At 37.0% G+C, this 19,811-nt stretch overlaps 1 protein-coding gene across 1 annotated transcript in view; it reads left to right on the forward strand.

Annotated features, from left to right (window-relative positions):
- The window catches only part of EDIL3 (EGF like repeats and discoidin domains 3), a 257,156-nt gene that overhangs the window by 186,130 nt on the left and 51,215 nt on the right, over positions 1–19,811 (forward strand). Inside the window, exons 6-7 of the mRNA XM_062018152.1 lie at positions 15,822–15,977; positions 17,001–17,145. Coding sequence (XP_061874136.1) covers positions 15,822–15,977; positions 17,001–17,145 — 301 coding nt within the window. The remainder of the gene's footprint in view (positions 1–15,821; positions 15,978–17,000; positions 17,146–19,811) is intronic.

Genomic DNA, 19,811 nt, shown 5'->3' on the forward strand with positions numbered 1-19,811 from the left:
AGGCTAAACAGCCCCAGATCCCTCAGCTGTTCTTCATATGAGACCTGCTTCAAATCCTTTACTAGCTTGGTAGCCCACTTCTGTATCCCCTCCAGCACCTCAATGTCCTTCTCGTTAGAGATGGACCCAAAACTGAACACAGTATTTGAGGTGCAGTCTTACCAAAGTTGAGTACAGGGGAATGATAACCTCCCTGCTCCTGCTGACAACACTATTCCTTATCCAGGCCAAGATGCCACTGGCCTTCTTGGCCACCTGGGCACACTGCTGGCTCACGTTCAGCTGCTATCACCCAACACTCCCAGATCCCTTTGGCTGGAAGTAGATATGGTCTTTTTGTTCTGCATATAATACCAGTGCAACGGGTTCTTGGTTAACAGAAAACCTTCCTAAGTGTGAATTTGCCCCAAACAGCAATACATATCACCTATGATAGGATGCCTGGAATGGAGAAGGAACTCACAGGAGAAGTTTCAATGACTCCTAACATTTCATCACAGAAAAATCTGGCTAGGTTGGATGGCCAATGTAACAGGGAGTTCTAAGAATATCAACCTCAGAAATATATGATAGTCTTAGAAAAAAGTAAGAAGACAGATAAAGGCTTAAAAAAGTATAACGGTAAAAGTATTGGTTTTAAGGATAGACAGTAAAACTCCGAGTATGCAGTGAAGCCTGGTAGAAAGCATTGCTTAGCAAAGGTTGCTATAGTTGGCAAAGATGATGTTTCAGGTCAGGAGAGGTTAGGAAAAGTTTTGATTAAGGAGAGGATGAGGTAAATTTGATTTCCTGGTCTTTCCTGTTACCAGTCGATTAAGCAAAGAGAGCAAAATATCAATGCCTTCTGCTTCCCATGCAATTGCTGCTATTGCACAGTGACTGAGTTATGTTGTGGTTTGGCCCAGCTAGCAAAGAAGCACCGTGACAGCCTCTTGCTCGGTACCCCCCATTCACCTCAACACACCTTAGGATGGCAGAGGCCTCAGCAAGATGGGAGGAAAAAGATGACCAAGGTTGTTGTGGATTGAGACACGGGCAAGGAGGACTCCCTGCTGATTATGGTTCCGGGCAAAACAGACTCCAATATTTGGCTTAGAGAGGGAAGTAGGACAGTTTATTCTACTGCCTACAAGAAACAGAACAGAACAAAAGCAAAAAGGGAGAGAGTTCTCACCAAGAGATCTCATAATTTGTGCTTTGAGTGTGATTGGGAAGACGCCTGATGATGCAAAAAAATTTAACGATGCACAAGAGACTACCACCTCTTTTTTTTAAGTGCTTTTTAAGTCTTTTGGACATGGAATTTTTTTTTTTATGAGGTTAGTATTAATCCACAGCCACCGAGCACAGACTTGACCATACCTTACATCTGGAGAATATTAAGAAAATTAACTAATTATTAACTATTAATTATTTTATAATTAACTATATATATTAATATATATATTAATTATTATATAATTAGCTGTTGCAATACTGAGTGAGAGCTTGGGCTGATCACCTCATGTATTGCAGGACAGTGTTGTACATAAATGTAAGTTATTAAATAGAAAAATTAAAAAGTTATTTTGCTATCCCACATTAACACAGCAGGAATCATTTCTCCAAAGATGTAGTATGGTTATCAATTGATTTTTAAATAAAATATTCAAATACCTAATTTAATTTTCAAAAGAGCTCGACTCCTCAGTTTAATTGCAGACTAAAACAATGGGAAATAAAGTGGATCCAAGTTGAGTAGTTAGCTTTTTTCCCTTAGTTTTTATCTCATAAAAAAATATCCAGTAGTTTTGGGTTTTTTCCTCTCCAAATAGTTAATCCCTTTCCAGCTCTATTTCATATTTTTCATCTTTTTTATGTCAATTTTTGAATGTCAAGTGTGTTTCTAAATGAAAAAGTTAAAAATCTTCTTTAGAGTATTTTAAAAGAGCATTCTAATTCTACCATTTTTTTTATTTCTTCCCTAAAGGGGTTTTCTGAAGCCACATGCTAAAGTTCAGATGAAGCTATATTTTGAGATACAACAGTTTTATGGAAAAGGTGCCCAACTTCTACCTGATAATTTGAATTTATTAGTTTTCTAGTCCAAAATAAAATACATTTGGTTCGTTTAGCTTGTTGGTGTATCTGTTTTAAATAATATTTTTTTAATCAATAACTATGCACAATATTAAGAACATTTCTTCATTATATTTCTTGACACTCTGAGTAAATAATCTTCCAGTAGAGAATTCCTTCAAGCCCAAGATCAGTGTGTCCCAAATTGCAAGAAAGGAGGAAAAGGAGGTAGGAGGCCTCCATGGATGAGCAAGGATCTGCTGGGACAACTCAGACAGAAAGCAACCATCTATGAGAGGTGGAAACAGGGGCTGACTTCTTGGGAAGAGTATAGGAACGTTGCCAGGGCATGCAGGGGTGCAACTAGGAAGGCTAGAGCCTTTCTAGAATTAAATGTAGTCAGGGAAGTTAGGAACAGTAATAAGGCATTTTTCAAGTCTATCAGCAGCAGAAGGATGATGAGGGGGAATGTGTGCCTGCTCCTAAACGCTGAGGGTACCCTTGTGCTTCCCCTCTGCTCTGCCCTGGTGAGGCCTCATCTGGAGTCCTCTGTCCAGTTCTGGGATCCTCAGATCAAGAGGGACAGGGAATTGCTGGAGAAAGTCCAGTGCAGGGCTATCAAGAACATCTTTCATATGAGGAAAGACTGCGGGAACTGGGGCTGTTTAGTCTAGAAAAGAGGAGACTGAAGGGAGATCTTATTAACGTTAACAAATATCTAAATGGTGGGTGCCAGGAGGTTTAGACATCCTTTTTTTCTATAGTAGCTAGCAACACCACAAGGGGTAATGGGTTAAAGTTGGAACACAAAAAGTTCCACTTAAATATAAGAAAAAACTATTTCACCGTGATGGTGAGGGAGCAGTGGCACAGGCTGCCCAGAGGGGTTGTGGAGTCTCCTTCCTTGGAGGTCTTCAAGACCCATCTGGACATGTTCCTTTGTGACTTGATCTAGGCGAACCTGTTTCTGCAGGGGGGTTGGACTAGATGATCTCTAAAGGTCCCTTCCAACCCGTACCATTCTGTGATTCTATGACTCAATTAAAAAAATTATCTGTGATGGAAAGGGATCGACCCCAGCAGATTCAGGGTAAAATTTTTCTTAAGATCCTATGTAATTTATAATTTTAGGTCAACTAAGTACAATTAGAGCTACAAAAATGTAGTTCTTGTAAAACTTTTTCCCACAGCACAAGTCAGAGCAATTAATTAGTGACCAATGCATTGGGCATCCCAGGAAATTAATGGAAATGTCTGGTGCCTTACAAGGGATGGACAGAGTCAATTTGCTGCATGGCAGTGTTAATCCAGAGAAAACAGAGTGTCAGAATCTTCTGTAAGCATTGTCCATACACAGTATTCACTAAAAACGTGTCTGAGCACTAAGTAGTGTATTATTGTGTTCTCCTATATGATGTTTACATTGAGATAGCTTAAAATCAGCAGAGTGAGAAGAATTATGCAGCATCATGATTAGAATAGTCATTTGAAAGAATCTAAATTCCAGTTTCTATTCCAGAAGCCATGTTGATACTTTATTTAGTGATTGCTGGGAATTCATTACTTTCTTTTTTTTCTTTTTTTTAACCATTTTAAGTCTAAATATGTTGGAATAACATTTCTGGTAGGTAGAATGTCTATTTTTATTTCTAGCTTAAGTTGATTGTTGCATGAGTGTCTCCCACACCACCTGTGGTTTCAGTCCCTAATGCTGGCATCATTAATTGTGCGTCTGTGAATCTTACAAATATAATCATAACTGCTGTTAACACAAAAAAAATGTAATAAAGACTTTCTAAGTTCCGTCATTCTTATCCCCAAGCAAGAGTCAGTAAAGTGTTTGAGGTTTTTCTCAAAAAAGGCAAGAAAAAAAATTAGCAATTTCCACATCAAGAACTTCCAAAGAGCAAGTATACACCAGGTGATAGCTATTTGCTAATAAAATGATAAAACCCAAAATACACAGAGGTCTTGCAGAACATTCATTCAAACATCTGTTACTAAGAGCTCTAAGCAAACTACCATCTGTCAAACCGTTCATTTTGTCAAAGTTCATTTCCTCATTCATGAGTACTGTTATATCAGCTTCCAAAACTACCTGACATCATAGATTAAATGTTTAATATTACTTAATGTAGCTCAGCTTACTGTAATGTGGCCAAGTGAACTTTATGAAATACAAACTCAGTCATCATGTAAAATGGCTCAAAACATATAGGAACAGGTAATCTGCTAAGTTAAACACTTAAAAAACTATTAAAGCTCTACAGTTTTTGTCAGGGCTCCAAAAATTGCCTTAGTATCATATGAGGAATTCCTTGGGGAATATTGACAAGTGGCAGTAAATATGTGAAAGCCCTTAGAAAGGGACAAAAGAAGCTAATAAGTATAGTTGAATTTTCTCAAACTATCACATGTAGGACCTTTGAATTTCAGGAATTAGAAGACAAATTCAGCTAGTCAAAAAATGCCATAATTTCACTTAATTCAGCAAACACAATGCGAATGTCTGCTAGCTCCCTCAACATCTGTACATTTAGCTTGCAGGCTAAAAATGTAATTAATTTATGTACTCAAAACAGACAAGAAAACAAAAGGACTGGGAGCTGATTTCTTAGTATAATTATCCAGATACTCCTTTGTTTCCCGTGTCGTGGTATCTATCTGATATCATTTTATATCTCCTGGTTTCATTCTTTCTACATACAAACACTCATACAGAAATATATTCAAACAACTTTTGATTGAGGTTTCAAGTACATAGAAGCAGTCAGTTCAGAGTTAGCATCCCCACGACAACTGAAAGCCGGTGAACACTATCCATAACCTGCTCTGTCAGCCTGCATGCCAGCTTTCCTTAATTACTTCATGTAATATGGTTGAATGACTGAAGTAACGGTACTTTTTAAACACACTGTTTCATGCATCTGTAACACCATCTGACTCAATGGTTTTTCACATTTACCATCCTGATACTAAAAGTAATCAAACCAGCAAGTGATGACGGACCATAATGAGCAAACATGTGTCTGTCTGGTTTCTCACATCAGTAGTAAGTTGCATGTGGAGATGCCACAGGACCTATGTGGTGTCTCACCAACTGTAATGAAGTGATCTGTAAGATGATATTACTCCAATGTATGACAATCAAGTCATGCTTTAGGTTTAAACACTTGCTTTCAAAAGCAGCAATGCAAATAATCCTCACTTATAGTTACTGTTCCGCTATGCTTGGCTTCTAGATAAAAAAAGTTTCAAGTTACCTCATTACAGCTAAGGTTCAGGAAACAAAGTGGAAGATAAAATTGCATGACAAAATATTAAGATTTTCTTGTTTGTGATGCAGCAGCATTGCATATATACACTTACTTCTGTGTCAATGGCCCCAAAGCAGTGCATATATGTTGAGTTCATATGTGCATAGGTAGGGCATGGGAGTGCAGAGCAATATGCAGAGTCAAAATAGATGTGAAGCCTTGGTACAACTGTAGCTTGGAGAAGCAAGCCCATGGTCCTTGGCTGTACCTCCAAGTTTCTGTATGATTTTACAGGTGGTGGGTAAAATTTTGTTTTATAAAGGCCGTTGGAAGTACAGGAAGTCATCAGCAGAAAACAAAGGCTAAAGTAATCTCATGCTTCTTGACTTCCCTAGGAAGTGATGGCAGATGCTTGTCATCTCAAAGGCCTTTTAGTTTTAGTGGAACGTCAATTCTGTGGACTGAAAAATGGGACTGCATTTTGCTCTTGCATTCTTATAACCTTCTTATTCCATGAATGGTTAAGATAAAGAGACATTGTTCAAATCTTCAGTCTTTCAATGAAACTTTTCAGATTTTGAGGGCTTTCGTTGTTGCAAAAACAAGCGACATTTAACATTTTTAGTCTAACATTTGGCTGCCAATTTTTGTAGAAAGAAAAAGTATTTAGAAGAAAAAAAGCAGAGATAACATGATTGGAAAGAGTCACTGAAGGGTAACTTTTTGTACTTGTATGTTGATGTTTTTGTCTTGTCGATTCTTAATTTCAAGAGATAATGAAATGTTTGTTGTGATTCAACCAATATTCAGTATTAAGATTCAGGGGGAATTAATCATTTAATCCAATTCTTAATTTTCTTTTGTCCATCTAAAACCTTGGCCCCTCTCCCTACACAACCAATGTGAAAGAAAATAACAGATTATTCTTCAAGATGACAATATGTGGGAAGAATTTATTTCATGTACTCTTTTTTTTCCAGTTGTCTTTCTCTTAGAAATTTTATCATGATGGGAACATGGTCTGATAGTTGTCCTAGTTATAAACAGCATTACCAGATCATTCAGAAACTCTTGTTACAGCTGGAACTTCAGTGTGCTTCGAGTTCTCTGCAAACTGACAATTAAAAAGACTCTGTGCTATCTAGACAAGGTATTTGCAGGTACATGAGAAGGGCAAAATCATGGTATGTTTGTCATGATAGACAGAATAAAGGCAGCTGTGGATGCCAGGCTTATTGGTAAAGAAAGTGTTAAGTAGATAGGATCATCTTGACCAAGAAAGAAAGTGGGTAAATATCTGTAATTTATGATCAGTGCTATGAAAATTGAAATACTGCATTGTGAGTTATTTAGCAACTGAAATTGCTAAACTGAAACAGCATTTCGTTAATGGCAGAGGAAAGGATAGCTGAATCGTGATAGCATGAAAAGCAGTTACTGTGTCACTTGTTCCTCATGGACTGCTTACAAAAAGTATAGATGTCTTCTGAATTATAGTAGGATTTGCAGTGGCTCCCAAGGTTGATGTAGATAGGATTGCATAGGAAAGGAAGTCTGCTCATTGCAGAACCTATGACCATCATCACGTGTGGAATCAGTCTTTAGGTAGACTCTTCCTCTTCCTTTACAGTAGTGATCCATATAACTTCTGCAGATAAGCTGCATAAAAAGAAAGACAAGGTATTGAACTGTGGTTAAGAAGTACTCTCAGCCCACCTAGGTTGCTTGTGTACCATTATCATTATTATAACTTACTGTGTGGCTTGGTAGAAGAACTAAGTAGCTTTAGTTTTGCGTTATGTTAAAATATGTTGGGAATATGCAATGATGACAAAGCCCCAGCAGAGACCTCACAGTGCCTTTTCAGGGAAGTCTGATCTCCTGCATGTTCCCCGCTATTTTAATTTTTGGTTTAGCTCCCATACTTCAATGGATGGATTTAGTTCCAGGTTCAGCTTTAATATTCAACACCAACGAAAATAATGTCTTCATCTGGGCAACGCAGATGTAATTTTCTATCATGTTCCCTTCTTACTTAGTAAGGTTGGACTAGATGATCTTTCAAGGTCCCTTCCAACCCTTAAGATTCTGTGATTCTGTGATCCATGGTCTGAGAAGAAACGTAGGTCCTAGACAAAGCCCACTGAAGTCAGAATGGGAATTCTTCCCAAATGTCCTTGTTGGGCTTGAGGGCAGATCGTATTTGTTCGTACCATATTTACCAGAGTGCATCTTGCAAAACAAATTAAAAGGATGCAATAAAAAAGACCTCTCATATTTATAATGGACACATTAAGAATTTTACCTGAGTATATGTTCATAGTGATTTTAATACTATACCTTTTGAATTTATTTCTTTGCTCTAAACAAAAGGATTAATGTAGAGTTAAAGTGCATGTTTGTTTCTGTGACCCAAGTCTTAACTTCTTAGGAAATATTCTAGACATTTTGGGAAGTTCTTTCTGGGTTATGTTAACACGCTGAAAACAGGAAGAGTATTCACAAGTCCAAAGTATATGATGGAATTAATAATAGTAATAAATTACTTTAGTGTTTCTTAGCTAACCTTAAATTGTAGGTAGTTAATATCCATTTAATCAATACTTTGTAAATGTGGGGAAATTTTACAGAACTACAAATCTCTGAACAATATGAGATTGATTATGGGCCTTATGACAGTCTAAATATGTCAGTGTTTGAATAATTCATATCATCCAGTTAACGGCATTTATAACAACTACCTTTGGGATTGAAATAATGACTTAATAAGAAGAAACAGACCAAGCAACAATTTAGTTTCCCTAATCATATAAACTCTGTGAGGCATAAATTGAAAGTTCCCAAAAAAGATGAAATAAAGTGAGTGCTTTTTGGTTCTATTAACAACGTATGTCCCTCTGTGTTAGCTTTACATGAGTCTAAGAATCCTTGTATTTATGTTTTCCATAAAACTAGAGTTTAACCAGTCTTCTGGTCTTTTAACAAAAAAGTCAGTTTGCATCTCTGATTCAACATGAGTAACTTGAAGGATGTACATGTTTACTGAAGATAGCAAAGGTGGTGAATTGCTTTCAGATGGTTGTCTGGGGCTAAGATATGCGTACAGGCAAGACCTGAGAGACGTTTATTGTTACTGTAAAGTGTGATAGACTGGTGAGGCAAGCTGAAAACAACAGTACTGGGAGAATAAGTTTGCAGAGGATTTAATAGCAAAGCTATGAAAGACTTAAATGAATGCACATCCAGCGAAGTGAAAGAAAAAGGGTTTGAGATCAGAAATAACTATTTAATTGGTTTGTCTGCAAGGAACAATCTCACAGTCATGTTAGGATCATTATTTGCAAAGCGACCTGTAACAAATGACCACGTTGGTTCTCCAAGACGATTAAAATTATAAGATAAAACATTGGCTTTTCTCTGTGATGTGAGCTCCCTTCCAGACCAGCAGCAACATCAGGAAGGTTACCATGGATAAATCACTGTGTTACCTGATCTGGATGCTGGTTAAAACACATATCACTGCTGCTTTACTGACTGCATTAATGCCCTCAACTAAATCTGGAGAAGTTCTGCTGACAGTGCTGATTAGGAGAGTAACAAAAAGCCACAGACAGGCAAGATATATGAGCATCTTAGATCCAGGTGCCAGCAGTGCTTTGCAACAGGGAAGATAATGGTAACTGACCTGCTTTGACCTTCCTGTGCCTCATCACATGCTGTGTCCTGCTCTGCAGCCTCTTGCTCTTTACGTGACACAAGGATGAACCTGCAATGTTCAGTCATATTCAGAGCCTTCTGAGGGAGCTTTCACAATCACTAAGTTTTCCTGTATTGAGGGAATCATGTCAGGTTATGCCCTTCCTGATTTTATTGTAACATTTCCATTAGCAAATGTCCCTATTTTTCAGGAGAAGATGTTTGTGTGGTTGCTTTTTGCCTGGCTTTATCAGAATTATGTCTTTTTTAAAAAAAGGATCAAAAAAAATTATTTCAGACCTCCAATAACTGATTAAATCAGCAGATAATTGTTACTATAATAAGTCTTTGAATGCCAGTATAACCTTGATTCTTTATTCAACTCTATATGAGCAATAGTATTAGTAAATATATATGTACTTTGTGCTAAAAAAGACAGATAACTATAAATAGCAATGCTGTTGTATCTCATAACTGAAATAGGTGAACATCATAAACTGTATTTCTTTTTATGAACAAAGGCTCATGTAAAAAGACATTTAAAGTCTCAAAGACCCAACATTTTGTGAAGGCTTTAATCTCAGCATGTCTTAGAAGGCTATTTTTAAGGTATACTGCAGGCAAATCTGTTCTGTATGAAATGTTATGGGTGTTATTGCTAATAGTGCACTAACAAATTAGAGGAATGTGGTTATGTATTCTGGCCAGGAGCATCACATATGGTGTCTTCCTAAAGTTGCTCAATCTTCTCATCCCTTTTTCTCCTGTCCTGTGTGCAATAGTGTAGATGAGATAGATGCAACACATTTTTTTATCTTTTTATTTTTCACGTACATAGCTTCTGCACACTGCACATATTAATATTTGATCACAAATTGAAGATGAACATAAACTTCCTCCACTTATGGTGCCTCTAACCTCTGATGTTCTATTACATTAACATATTACGACTTCAAATTTAGATTTTTTTCCTACAGTTTTGATGTTTGTTAGGCATGCTCAGAGGTTATTTTTGGTCTTTGTTTTGTGGAGCACTTTGAGCTTTCTATGTAAAAGAAGCATGAACCAGTTCCCTCCAGTGTCGCAGTCATCCGTTTACTCACACCTAAAAGTTATGCTACACACATACCATGCAAATTTGCAGTACTGGTTCTGAGTTGCCTTAGAAAATTATTCACTCTACAATGTAAAGGAACTAGTAAAATTACCTTGTTCATATTGCCACTTCCTCTTAGGAAAATGCTCTTTCTGACATGGATTTTTTCAAATTCCAGTAAAATCTTGATTGGCCACACTCTTCATCCATGTAGATAACTGAATGATGCAGCATCCTGAAACAGATTTATGTAAGTCACTGCAGTCAAAAGCATTAGTACAACGGTGAAAATTGTTTAATAGATAAATAATCCTACAGAATCAGTGCTGATAGCAGGAAGTATAACTTGCTGGTTACTTTTTCCCCTCTTCTTAAAAAAAGCCATGGCTGTGGCCTGCTGTGATGATAAAAGTGGTCTAATCATGGAGTCAAGGTGATTGTGGTGTTTGAAAGGAATCAGTTGAAATAAATTTCAAGGACTGCAGAGACCTTTTTAACTGATAGAGTCAATTTTACTCCCCAGCTCTTAGTCATACATCACACTCAAGGGGAATATACCTCAAAGTGATTTTCTTTTACTCAGTTTTGGCTCTGTCACATAGTGTAGAAGGCACTGAGTGACTGACACTACATGAATTCAGTTTTCAACAGTGTATACAGCAATGACTCTGAGGTATTAAGTCTTGTCCTTCAACATTGCTTGTTGACTGCTGTGTCAGTGCTCTGCCTGAGATTTTCCTGGTATCAGTGCAGTTACTTTGCGTTGCTTACCATACATGACGTAGACATAATCTGTTTTTTTGTAGGATCAAGTTTAAATGAATTGATGTTAAACTACTGTTTTTCTTTTACATGTAGTTTTATCTGAGTGATTCAGTCTTCACTATTGATTATGTCCCCAGAATCTTCCTCATTAAAATGCAAAACCTACTTGAGGTAGATTCCATCACCTGTAGGTGTTAAACAGCACCTTGTCCAAATTTCGTAATGAGCATCATACCGTGAGGATGTAGGGCAATGGGTGTCCTTGAATCTGGTTGTGAACATTGCAGCTAAATCCCTGATGCGCATTGGTTGAATTTGGTCCCTTGGAAGCTGCTGGAATATTCTCTGAGCTGAACACAGCTGTGTGGAAAGAGGATGAGTTATGTATAGAACTGATCAGGTTTTTTTTGGTTTTCCCTATAAGTAATTTCCCCAAATTTCTATTCAAGTATCATCTTCTTACAAGGTTTTTACCATGCATTAAAGCTTAAATTAAAACTTAAAACTGGATTAAATCTCTCAAAATGCCATTGATCTTCTATCATCCTTGATTTTTTCCAGTTAATCTAGGTTATGATAAGGTGTCTTTTATAACCGAATAAGCTGTTACCTTTTTTAAAAAGATATGTTAAACTCTTGTTCTTATCCTGGTGATTTTCACCTCTCTATTTTAAAACACAATCATCCATGTAATAGTATTATGTCCTAGAGCTGAATCCACAAAGCAGAACTTCATAAGCTGTTTTTCTTCACATTTGTCACAAAAAAATATCTTTGAAAATGCTAAAAGAACTATTTCACTTATTGTTTGGGAAACCTTGCTTCCTACTGAAGTACATTAGGTAAGAAATATTTCAGCACTTGCTTCACTGTAGTCATTTCACAGTTGTAATGTTTCAAGTTTTGCTAAGCTGTGACTTGAAAAGTCTAAAATGCATAAAAGAACCCTGACACAAAGGCCAATTAATTCCTAGTGTATCCATATGCACAGAAAGAAACTACAGCAGGCGTGATGTTAGCCCCATGGGGATTTTGTATGTAAGCAAACTGCAGGGCTTTGAAAGTATTTTTGTTCCCCCTTCATTGGGATTTTCTACAAATGTTGACAAAGCGTGTAAACCTAACTGCAAAACACAGTATCTTGCTTTTATTCCATGTGTTATGTCAAACTCAATACTGCTTAAAGCAAAGCTCAATTTGTGACTCAGAGTATAGTCACTAATCAAGAAAGTCTCTAAAAAGAAAAATTCTATCTGTTAAAATAGAGAAGTAAGTAAAATTGTATAGATAAGGGTATAGAGAAAGCTGGTACATAGCAGAAAAAAATCAGACTTTTTACCTCTTGAAACTAAAAGAACACAGGTTAAACAGTATGTATATTAAATAAATACTTTAAAAAATAAATTGGTTTTGTTCATTTTTGTGATTATCTGACCAAATCTCTTGGTTCAGCAGGACTTTGGGTTTTTTTTTAAGTTTCAGTTTGAACTATGGTATTAAACTCTATGACAAAATACTTCTGGGAATTTTTTGTCATTGTTTTGCTTCTCAAAGTGAGTGCCAGATTTACTGTGCATTAGAAATGGAGGTTGGGGCATGGAAAGAAGAGAGTGCGTTAAAGTGGTTAAAGCCATGGTTTCATTAGAAACTACTCTTTCTGAGTAAACAGGGGAAAAGAAATTCACATTAATTCTCATTCAAGAAGCCTTCCCAAGACTATTATCTGTAAAAAGAAAAATTAGGTATATGCATAACTGGATAAAAAAAAATTTGTTTGGTCTTGTGTTGTATCTTCCTTTTCTAAAACAGTGAAATGTGGAGATTCTACTAGTCAGTGTACGCAAAAGGCAAACTATCAATGACCAATTTCTGTTTGTCTGTGGTATCTAATTTTTTTTAGAGAATATATTCACTTATTTATTAACAATTTTGTAAATATATGAAAAATTATTTACTTGCCTGTTGATTAGTAGTACTTAATTCCACAAGGAGAGTGAAATCTGCTTATGCAACTTGCAGAAATCTTTATGTCTAACTGATTACTAATCTATGTCAGCTACATTTTAAAATGTAGTTAGGGAGACGATAGTCGTTGCTGGAGCTGTCATCTATGTCTTTAGCTTTTTGTTGTGGATGACTTGGAATGAGAGAAAAGTTTTCCCAAGAATGTAGAAACCTGAATCCCTTCTAATTTATACCTGTTTCAAATACTGGTGTAAGTCCATTCTTCCCCATTGCAATTACAAATATTCCCAGGTTTTCCTGGTATACATGAGAAAATCATAAAAGTAATCTGATCTTTTCTAGGCAGCTTCTCCTCTCTTAATGTTTCTAAACTTTTAAAATACTCACAGAATTGCAAAGTAGTAGGCATTAGAAGGGACCTCTGGAGATCATCTAATCCAAACCATCTGCCAAATCAAGACCACCTAGATCAAATCACTCAAGAATGCATCCAGGTGGGTCTTGAAAACCTCTACATAAAGAGACTCTGCAATCCTTCTGAGCAGCCTGTGCCAGGGTTTCATCACCCCTACAATAAAGAAATTTTTCTTTATTTTTAAATGGAACTTTTTTTGTTCCAGCTTTTGATTATCACTGTGTTCTGTCACCAGATACAATAGAAAAAAGTGCTACCCCATCCTTTCAAACACCTTTAAGTATTAATGAGATCCCCTCTCAGTCTCTTCTCCAAGCTGAATGGCCCCAGGTCCCGCAGCCTTTCCTCATAAGGACCACACTCCAGTCCTCTGATCATCTTGGTGGCCCTGTGCTGGACTTTCTCCAGAAGTTCTCTGTCGTGGTTTAGGCCCATCAGGGAACAAAGACCACGGTTAGCCTCGAGCGCCAGATTGGCCCAGCCGGGCCGGAGGTGAGACTGAACCCAGGAGCCAGGGGAGAGTCCACAAACTCTTTACCGGGTCTTCACTGCAACCCGCTCCCCCTGTTACTAAGCCAAAAGCTGCTCCTTGCTAAACCAGAACATTCTCTTTCCTTCTTGAGCTAAAGAGCCCAGAACTGGACACAGGACTCCAGATGAGGCCTCACCAGGGCAGAGGAGAGGGGAAGCACAACCTCCCTCAACTCTTTTTGGTGCACCCTAGGGTGCCATTGGACTCCTTGGCCATGAGGGCACATTGATGGCTCATGGTTAGTTTATTATCAACCAGGACTCCCAAATCTCTCTCCACAGAGCTGCTCTCCAGCAAGTCAACTCCCAGCCCGTACTGGTACACAGGGTTGTTTCTCCCAAGGTGCAGAACTATGCATTTGCCCTGATTGAAACTCATGAGATTCTTCTTTTCCCAACTCTCAAGCTGGTTTTGATCCTGATGAATGGCAGCACAGTCTCTGGTGAATCAGATGATCCACCTAGTTCAGTGTCACCCCAGTTGTTGTTGAAGATGTTGAATAAGACTAGCCCCAGAACCCCAGAACCGACCCCGGAATATGCCTCCAACTCCATTCTATGCCATCGATCACCACACTCTGAGTTCTCTCATTCAGCCATTCATTCTGTCATTCAGCTAAAAATGTATGAGTGTATATTAATTTCTTATAGGAAGAACTATAGTAAAACTACACTGAAATTTCTTATACTTGAAGAAGAAAAGTACCAGAAGCCCAACTATTTTGGATAAGTAGCAGAGAAATAGGTAGACTGTCTCAAAAAAACAAGAGTAAAATTCTATCTTTCTCTACTTTCCTATTCTCTACACAGTAAGATGCTGAAACACTGAAGTTAGATCATCTTAAATCCTTCATAGAGGCTAGATTACATTACCAAGTGAGAGAAAATCTTGAATCCACACTGTAAAGAATTAAAGGGATTTAGATATTTGGACAGCAGATACCTAATCTGTCTCAGACTTCCTATATTTCTGTACTGGGGCTACTGTCCCAAACAGTACATATTGCGCTGGATTAGCTCCACTAACAGAGAGTCTGAGATAATTTGGAGAATGCAAGTGCTAATGAAGTTAAGTGTATTATTGTTGTCCTAGTTATTTACTCTCTAGTATTTCCATGCGTCTCCTTTTATCAGACATAGAATCATAGAATCAGACATCTGCCTGCCCCTTCATGTAATTGTCACAGTATGACAGCTTTTTGTTAAGCTTCATTTGATGCAGAAGTTACAGACTTCGACTAACTACCAGTGAGAGGGTGGGAGTGCAATTGCCAAAGATTACTTCATGACTGACTTCATTGAATGGACAAGGCTGACACTGCTGGCACTGTTTGATTTGAATATCATATTATGAATTTTGTGATAATTGTCTTTCCCATATCATGGATGGATAAAGAAGTTAAGATTGTCTCAGTATTGTTGAACTCTCTACATATTTGTTTGGTACTTCAAGGTGTTAAGTCAACTCACATGAGTACACATGGATTGTTCATAGCCATTTGGGATTTTTTTTGACTGTTCAAAAAAAGTTATCTTTAGATGAATTTTCAGTGACAATCAAGGAAAAGTCTTATTTGTTCGCTTGTGGAATGTTTATATATTTATACTTTTGCAAGGAAATTTAACCTGAAATTTAACTTTAGCTCTTTTATATGGGATTGCAAATTTAAGATCCTAAGTCTTTGGTAAATGATCACACTTTTGCATTTCATTGTTGTGGAAGACATAGCAGTAATCCTGTATACCAGTAATATACTATGTCCTAAATCCTACATATCATTAATATATAGATACCTGTGTGCACATGAAGATATAATAGTAATACAGGCTTTTGTTATTTTTGTTTATTTATATGCATATAGATGTGAAAAAAATAAAAGAAGAAAGAATTAATTCAGGGGTAAAGATACCAATTTTAATGCTACAGCTACTTTTTTTCTTGCTGACATTTAAAAAATACCAAAAAAACCCCAAAATAATCTAAAATCAGAATTGTGGCCTTCAGACAATCAGTAATAATATTGTACTGTTGTTTCAGATAAATCTGCAGAAGAAGATGCGAGTCACTGGAGTTATAACTCAAGGTGCCAAGAGGATTGGAAGTCCAGAATATGTAAAATCTTACAAAATTGCATACAGTAATGATGGGAAGTCATGGACAATGTACAAAGTAAAAGGCACAAATGAAGATATGGTAAGATGAAGTCATCTATATATGAATAGAGAAGTCTGAGGTATTTGTAGTACTTAAACATAATTGCCTGACAGAATTACATAGGTTGCCTTGTTACTGTTTTTCTCTGAAAAAAGAAGCCTGTTGATAAATTTGCACTTTCTGTCTGCTATTAATTTCTTATACTTTAATTTATGATTGTATAAATACTATATCCCTAGGCTAGAATAATCCTGTTTATTCCACTTAACTGTTTTTCATTTTAATTAGTTTACCAGTAATTACTCATTCCTCTGTTTTCAATTAGTTTTATTACATTGGCAGATTAGTGTTAACCCTTAAAAGCATTGAACTCATTCATCAGTGCTAATCTTGGTACTGCACCAACAGTGTCATCCAGTGGGAAGTATGTGTTTACAGTTTATAGTTACCACTTATTTTTTAATTGTTTACCATGTAAGTTTAGATAGAACTAAGGCACTTTGCAGCATTAGACATAGTTTCTCTTTTAGGAGGTTAAACCGCATAATGAGAGGAAAAAAAAACCCCACAAGCATATCTGGTAAGAGTGAGGAGTGAACAGAAAAATGCTTATAGATTTAATTCAAGTCCCCCTGCAATCAATGGGAGAGTTACAGAGCGCTTCAGTGGGAGTTGGATCGGATTCTTGAAGTAGAGGGAAAAAATTAATGTCAATTAGCGTAAATAATTGCAGACCAAATTGAATTGGGACTATTTAATACACTAATTAGAAAAGAAGACATAATTCAGTTACATTAATAGCTTCAGTTTCTAGGAGTGACAAGAAAGAGGTCCTGATTCAGCACAGGTAGCAAATGCATGTTGATGTAGTCTAACTGCAGTATGTTTTGCTTAAAATCTTGTATGCACTAGAAATGATAAAGCAGCCTCTTTTTCGGAAGAGCTTGCAGAGAGATGTACGGGGATAGTCAGAAGAACGCAGATAATTTTGAGAAATGGAAATGAACCAAGCCTCCAGTAATCCTCCTGGTACATGTTTACGACTATGCCATTTTATCACAGGTGTTTCGTGGAAATGTGGACAACAACACCCCATATGCTAACTCCTTCACTCCTCCAATTAAATCACAGTATGTACGGCTGTATCCTCAGGTGTGCAGAAGACACTGCACATTGAGAATGGAACTTCTTGGCTGTGAACTGTCAGGTGGGTTTTCTGCAGCTGACACTCCTCAGAAGTGAACCATCACGCAATGTGTTTTTCTGCCTCAAGTCTAAACCATGTGCAGGTCATTGTCAGCAGGCCTGAGTTTATCCAAGCCATTACTTATCTCATTTTTTATAAATTAGATAAGCAGCAACACTTAGCTAAACGATGTGAGTGACAATAGTTGCATGCAGGAGGGCAGTAATGGTAGTAAGGCAATGTGGTAGCAACCTAATAATGCTTTGTAACATTTTCTGTGCACATTGGCTTCCGATTATGTGTGACCTAGAAAAGATAATTTACAGCAGTTTTAGTAAGGATCAACAGCTATCAAGACCTGTAAGATTACATACAAAGCAGACCATGAGACAGAGAGTCTCTACCTTATATTTACACTCAGCACAGCCTAAACTAAGCACTAAAAATGTTTTTTGAGAGCCAGAGCTTTTTGTGCAGTGCTGTATGGCAGAGTCAAGGGAGAAGCGGGTGTCAAAGCTCATTTGAATAGTTTCTTCTGGCTGCTGAGTGTCCATGCCAATGTGCTGACATCCTCACAGGAACAAGAGTGCTTCAGCTGCCATCAAGGACCACTCAAAGAGCAGTAAGATGTATTTTGCTGAACTACTTTAGTCAGGATTTCAATTTAGCTTTGTTTTCTGGGTTTCTAGCAGAAGCAGAGATTGCATCTTGTATTAGGAAGTAAATGAACAAGTGAAGGCAATATAAACTCTCTTAAGGTTTGTAGGAGCAGAAGTTATAGCTCATAAATGTAAAGCCTGACCTCTGACCATGCTCTGCAAGAACCGTATTACCTTACAAATCCGGGAAAGCATGTAAATTTTTTTCTTTCCAACATTTTACTGGTTGGAGCTCTCCACTGTATCCATTTAAGATTTTTATGTGGCTGCATGTTCACTGTACAAACAAAAGTCATCCAGTTCATGAACACTATATCAAAACAGCTGGAGTTAAATAATTGTTAGTCCCTTAGCAGCATCAAAACTAGATTCAGAAATGAAAAGTTAATGTATTAATCTCATTGCAGCCCTTTTCCAATACAGATAGATTTGGGAGTAAATAGAACATTCTGTCTAGGTGCTTCAGTCTATTAGATTTTTTTTTTTAATGTCTTCCATTTCTGGAATCACAATTTAGAGTAAATCCTTGCCAGAGTGACCAGGAATTGTTTTGCTCAAAGAACTGTGAAAGCTACTGAAGTGAATTAATCTCAGTGGTCTCCTAACAGTTTCAAGGTCATCATTTCTTAAAACTGCAGGCAGCCAAGGTTCAGCAGAAAAATTTCTATCTTACTGAAACAGGAGTATAATTTTCATAATGACAGACTAATTCACTCTGATTCCAGGTGGTCTGTTGTAGTCAGGAAAAACGCTTTGAGAAATCTGACTTTTATAACAGGTCCTGGTACTAGAGAGTCATTACAGAAGGGAGGCAAATTGTCTTGCAGCACCAAATCATCGTAAAATCTAGTTCTTTCTTAGAACAAACTTCAGAAAAATTGTCAATATAATCTGCTCTATTCCCATAAATAGCTTTACTTACTAGGACCCATGGTCAGATCTTATTAAAAACCTTGATCAATGCTCCTGGAACTGGCTATCAATAAATTATTTTTCATGGCCTTCTATTCCTGCCTTATTTGTGTTTTACATATCTCTGTGTTGTAAATTCCCTTCACTTTATAGAGTATTGATGTTCAGAGAGAAACAGATCACAACTATTGTTTATCAGAATGCCTTTATTTATTAAGCTGTTATTAATAGTAGCATCAGGCTGGGGATTTTTTTGTAAAAAAGGTTACTGTTCACACAGTACAATCACTTATGCAATTCTCTCAAACATCTGCATATAGCAGTCTCTCCCTTCTTGCATGCAGCCCACATCATACATTCTTGATGGTTGTTTCTGTTAGTTACTATCTACCAATTCAGCAAATTCTTGGCATTCTGAGCTTGTCAAGTTTTGCAGTTCCCCAGAACTTGACCATCCTTCTGAGACTCATAGCATCTTTTAAGCATGTACTTTTTCTATTTTTTCATGTTCTTCTGGTAACTATTTCTCTGTTCTAACAGTACCTATCAAACTCACACATAAGGGGACTTTAACATTTGCATTTAATACCACATTTCCCTCCCCTTGTTCATCTTCAACGCTGTCTAATCTGGAACAGAACCCTATGTTCATTAAGAAGAATAATTTTTTTTTAATTTCTCATTTTTCAGAAAATAAAAAAATCACAATATTAATCAGAACAAAATCACATTTGCCCTTTCTTTGATCTGTGCTACTTTTGCTAATACTACATGAATCCTGGCCTAAAACAAAGTGCTTGTAGAGCTTTGCGTGCAGATCCATTTATGGTTTTGCATCTACTGCTTTGGAAATGTAGTATTTCCTTTGAGAGTTTGAGCTTTCTTGAAAGAAGAGGTAGATGAGAGGCACAGTACAGGATGCATATTGAAAAGTAAATATTATGCCCTCTGAAGAGTCAATAGAGAATAAACTCTGTGTGGCTTCTTTCAATTTTTCAATGCTAATACAATCATCCACATTATTTCACTGCTCCAGTTTAATTGAGCTAGACCAAATAAGAATAAATGGCAAAGTTTTACCTTGGTTAAGTTTCAAGCTACAGTTATCAGATATCA

Source organism: Colius striatus, chromosome Z (genome assembly GCF_028858725.1).
Source record: "Colius striatus isolate bColStr4 chromosome Z, bColStr4.1.hap1, whole genome shotgun sequence".
NCBI lineage: Eukaryota > Metazoa > Chordata > Aves > Coliiformes > Coliidae > Colius > Colius striatus.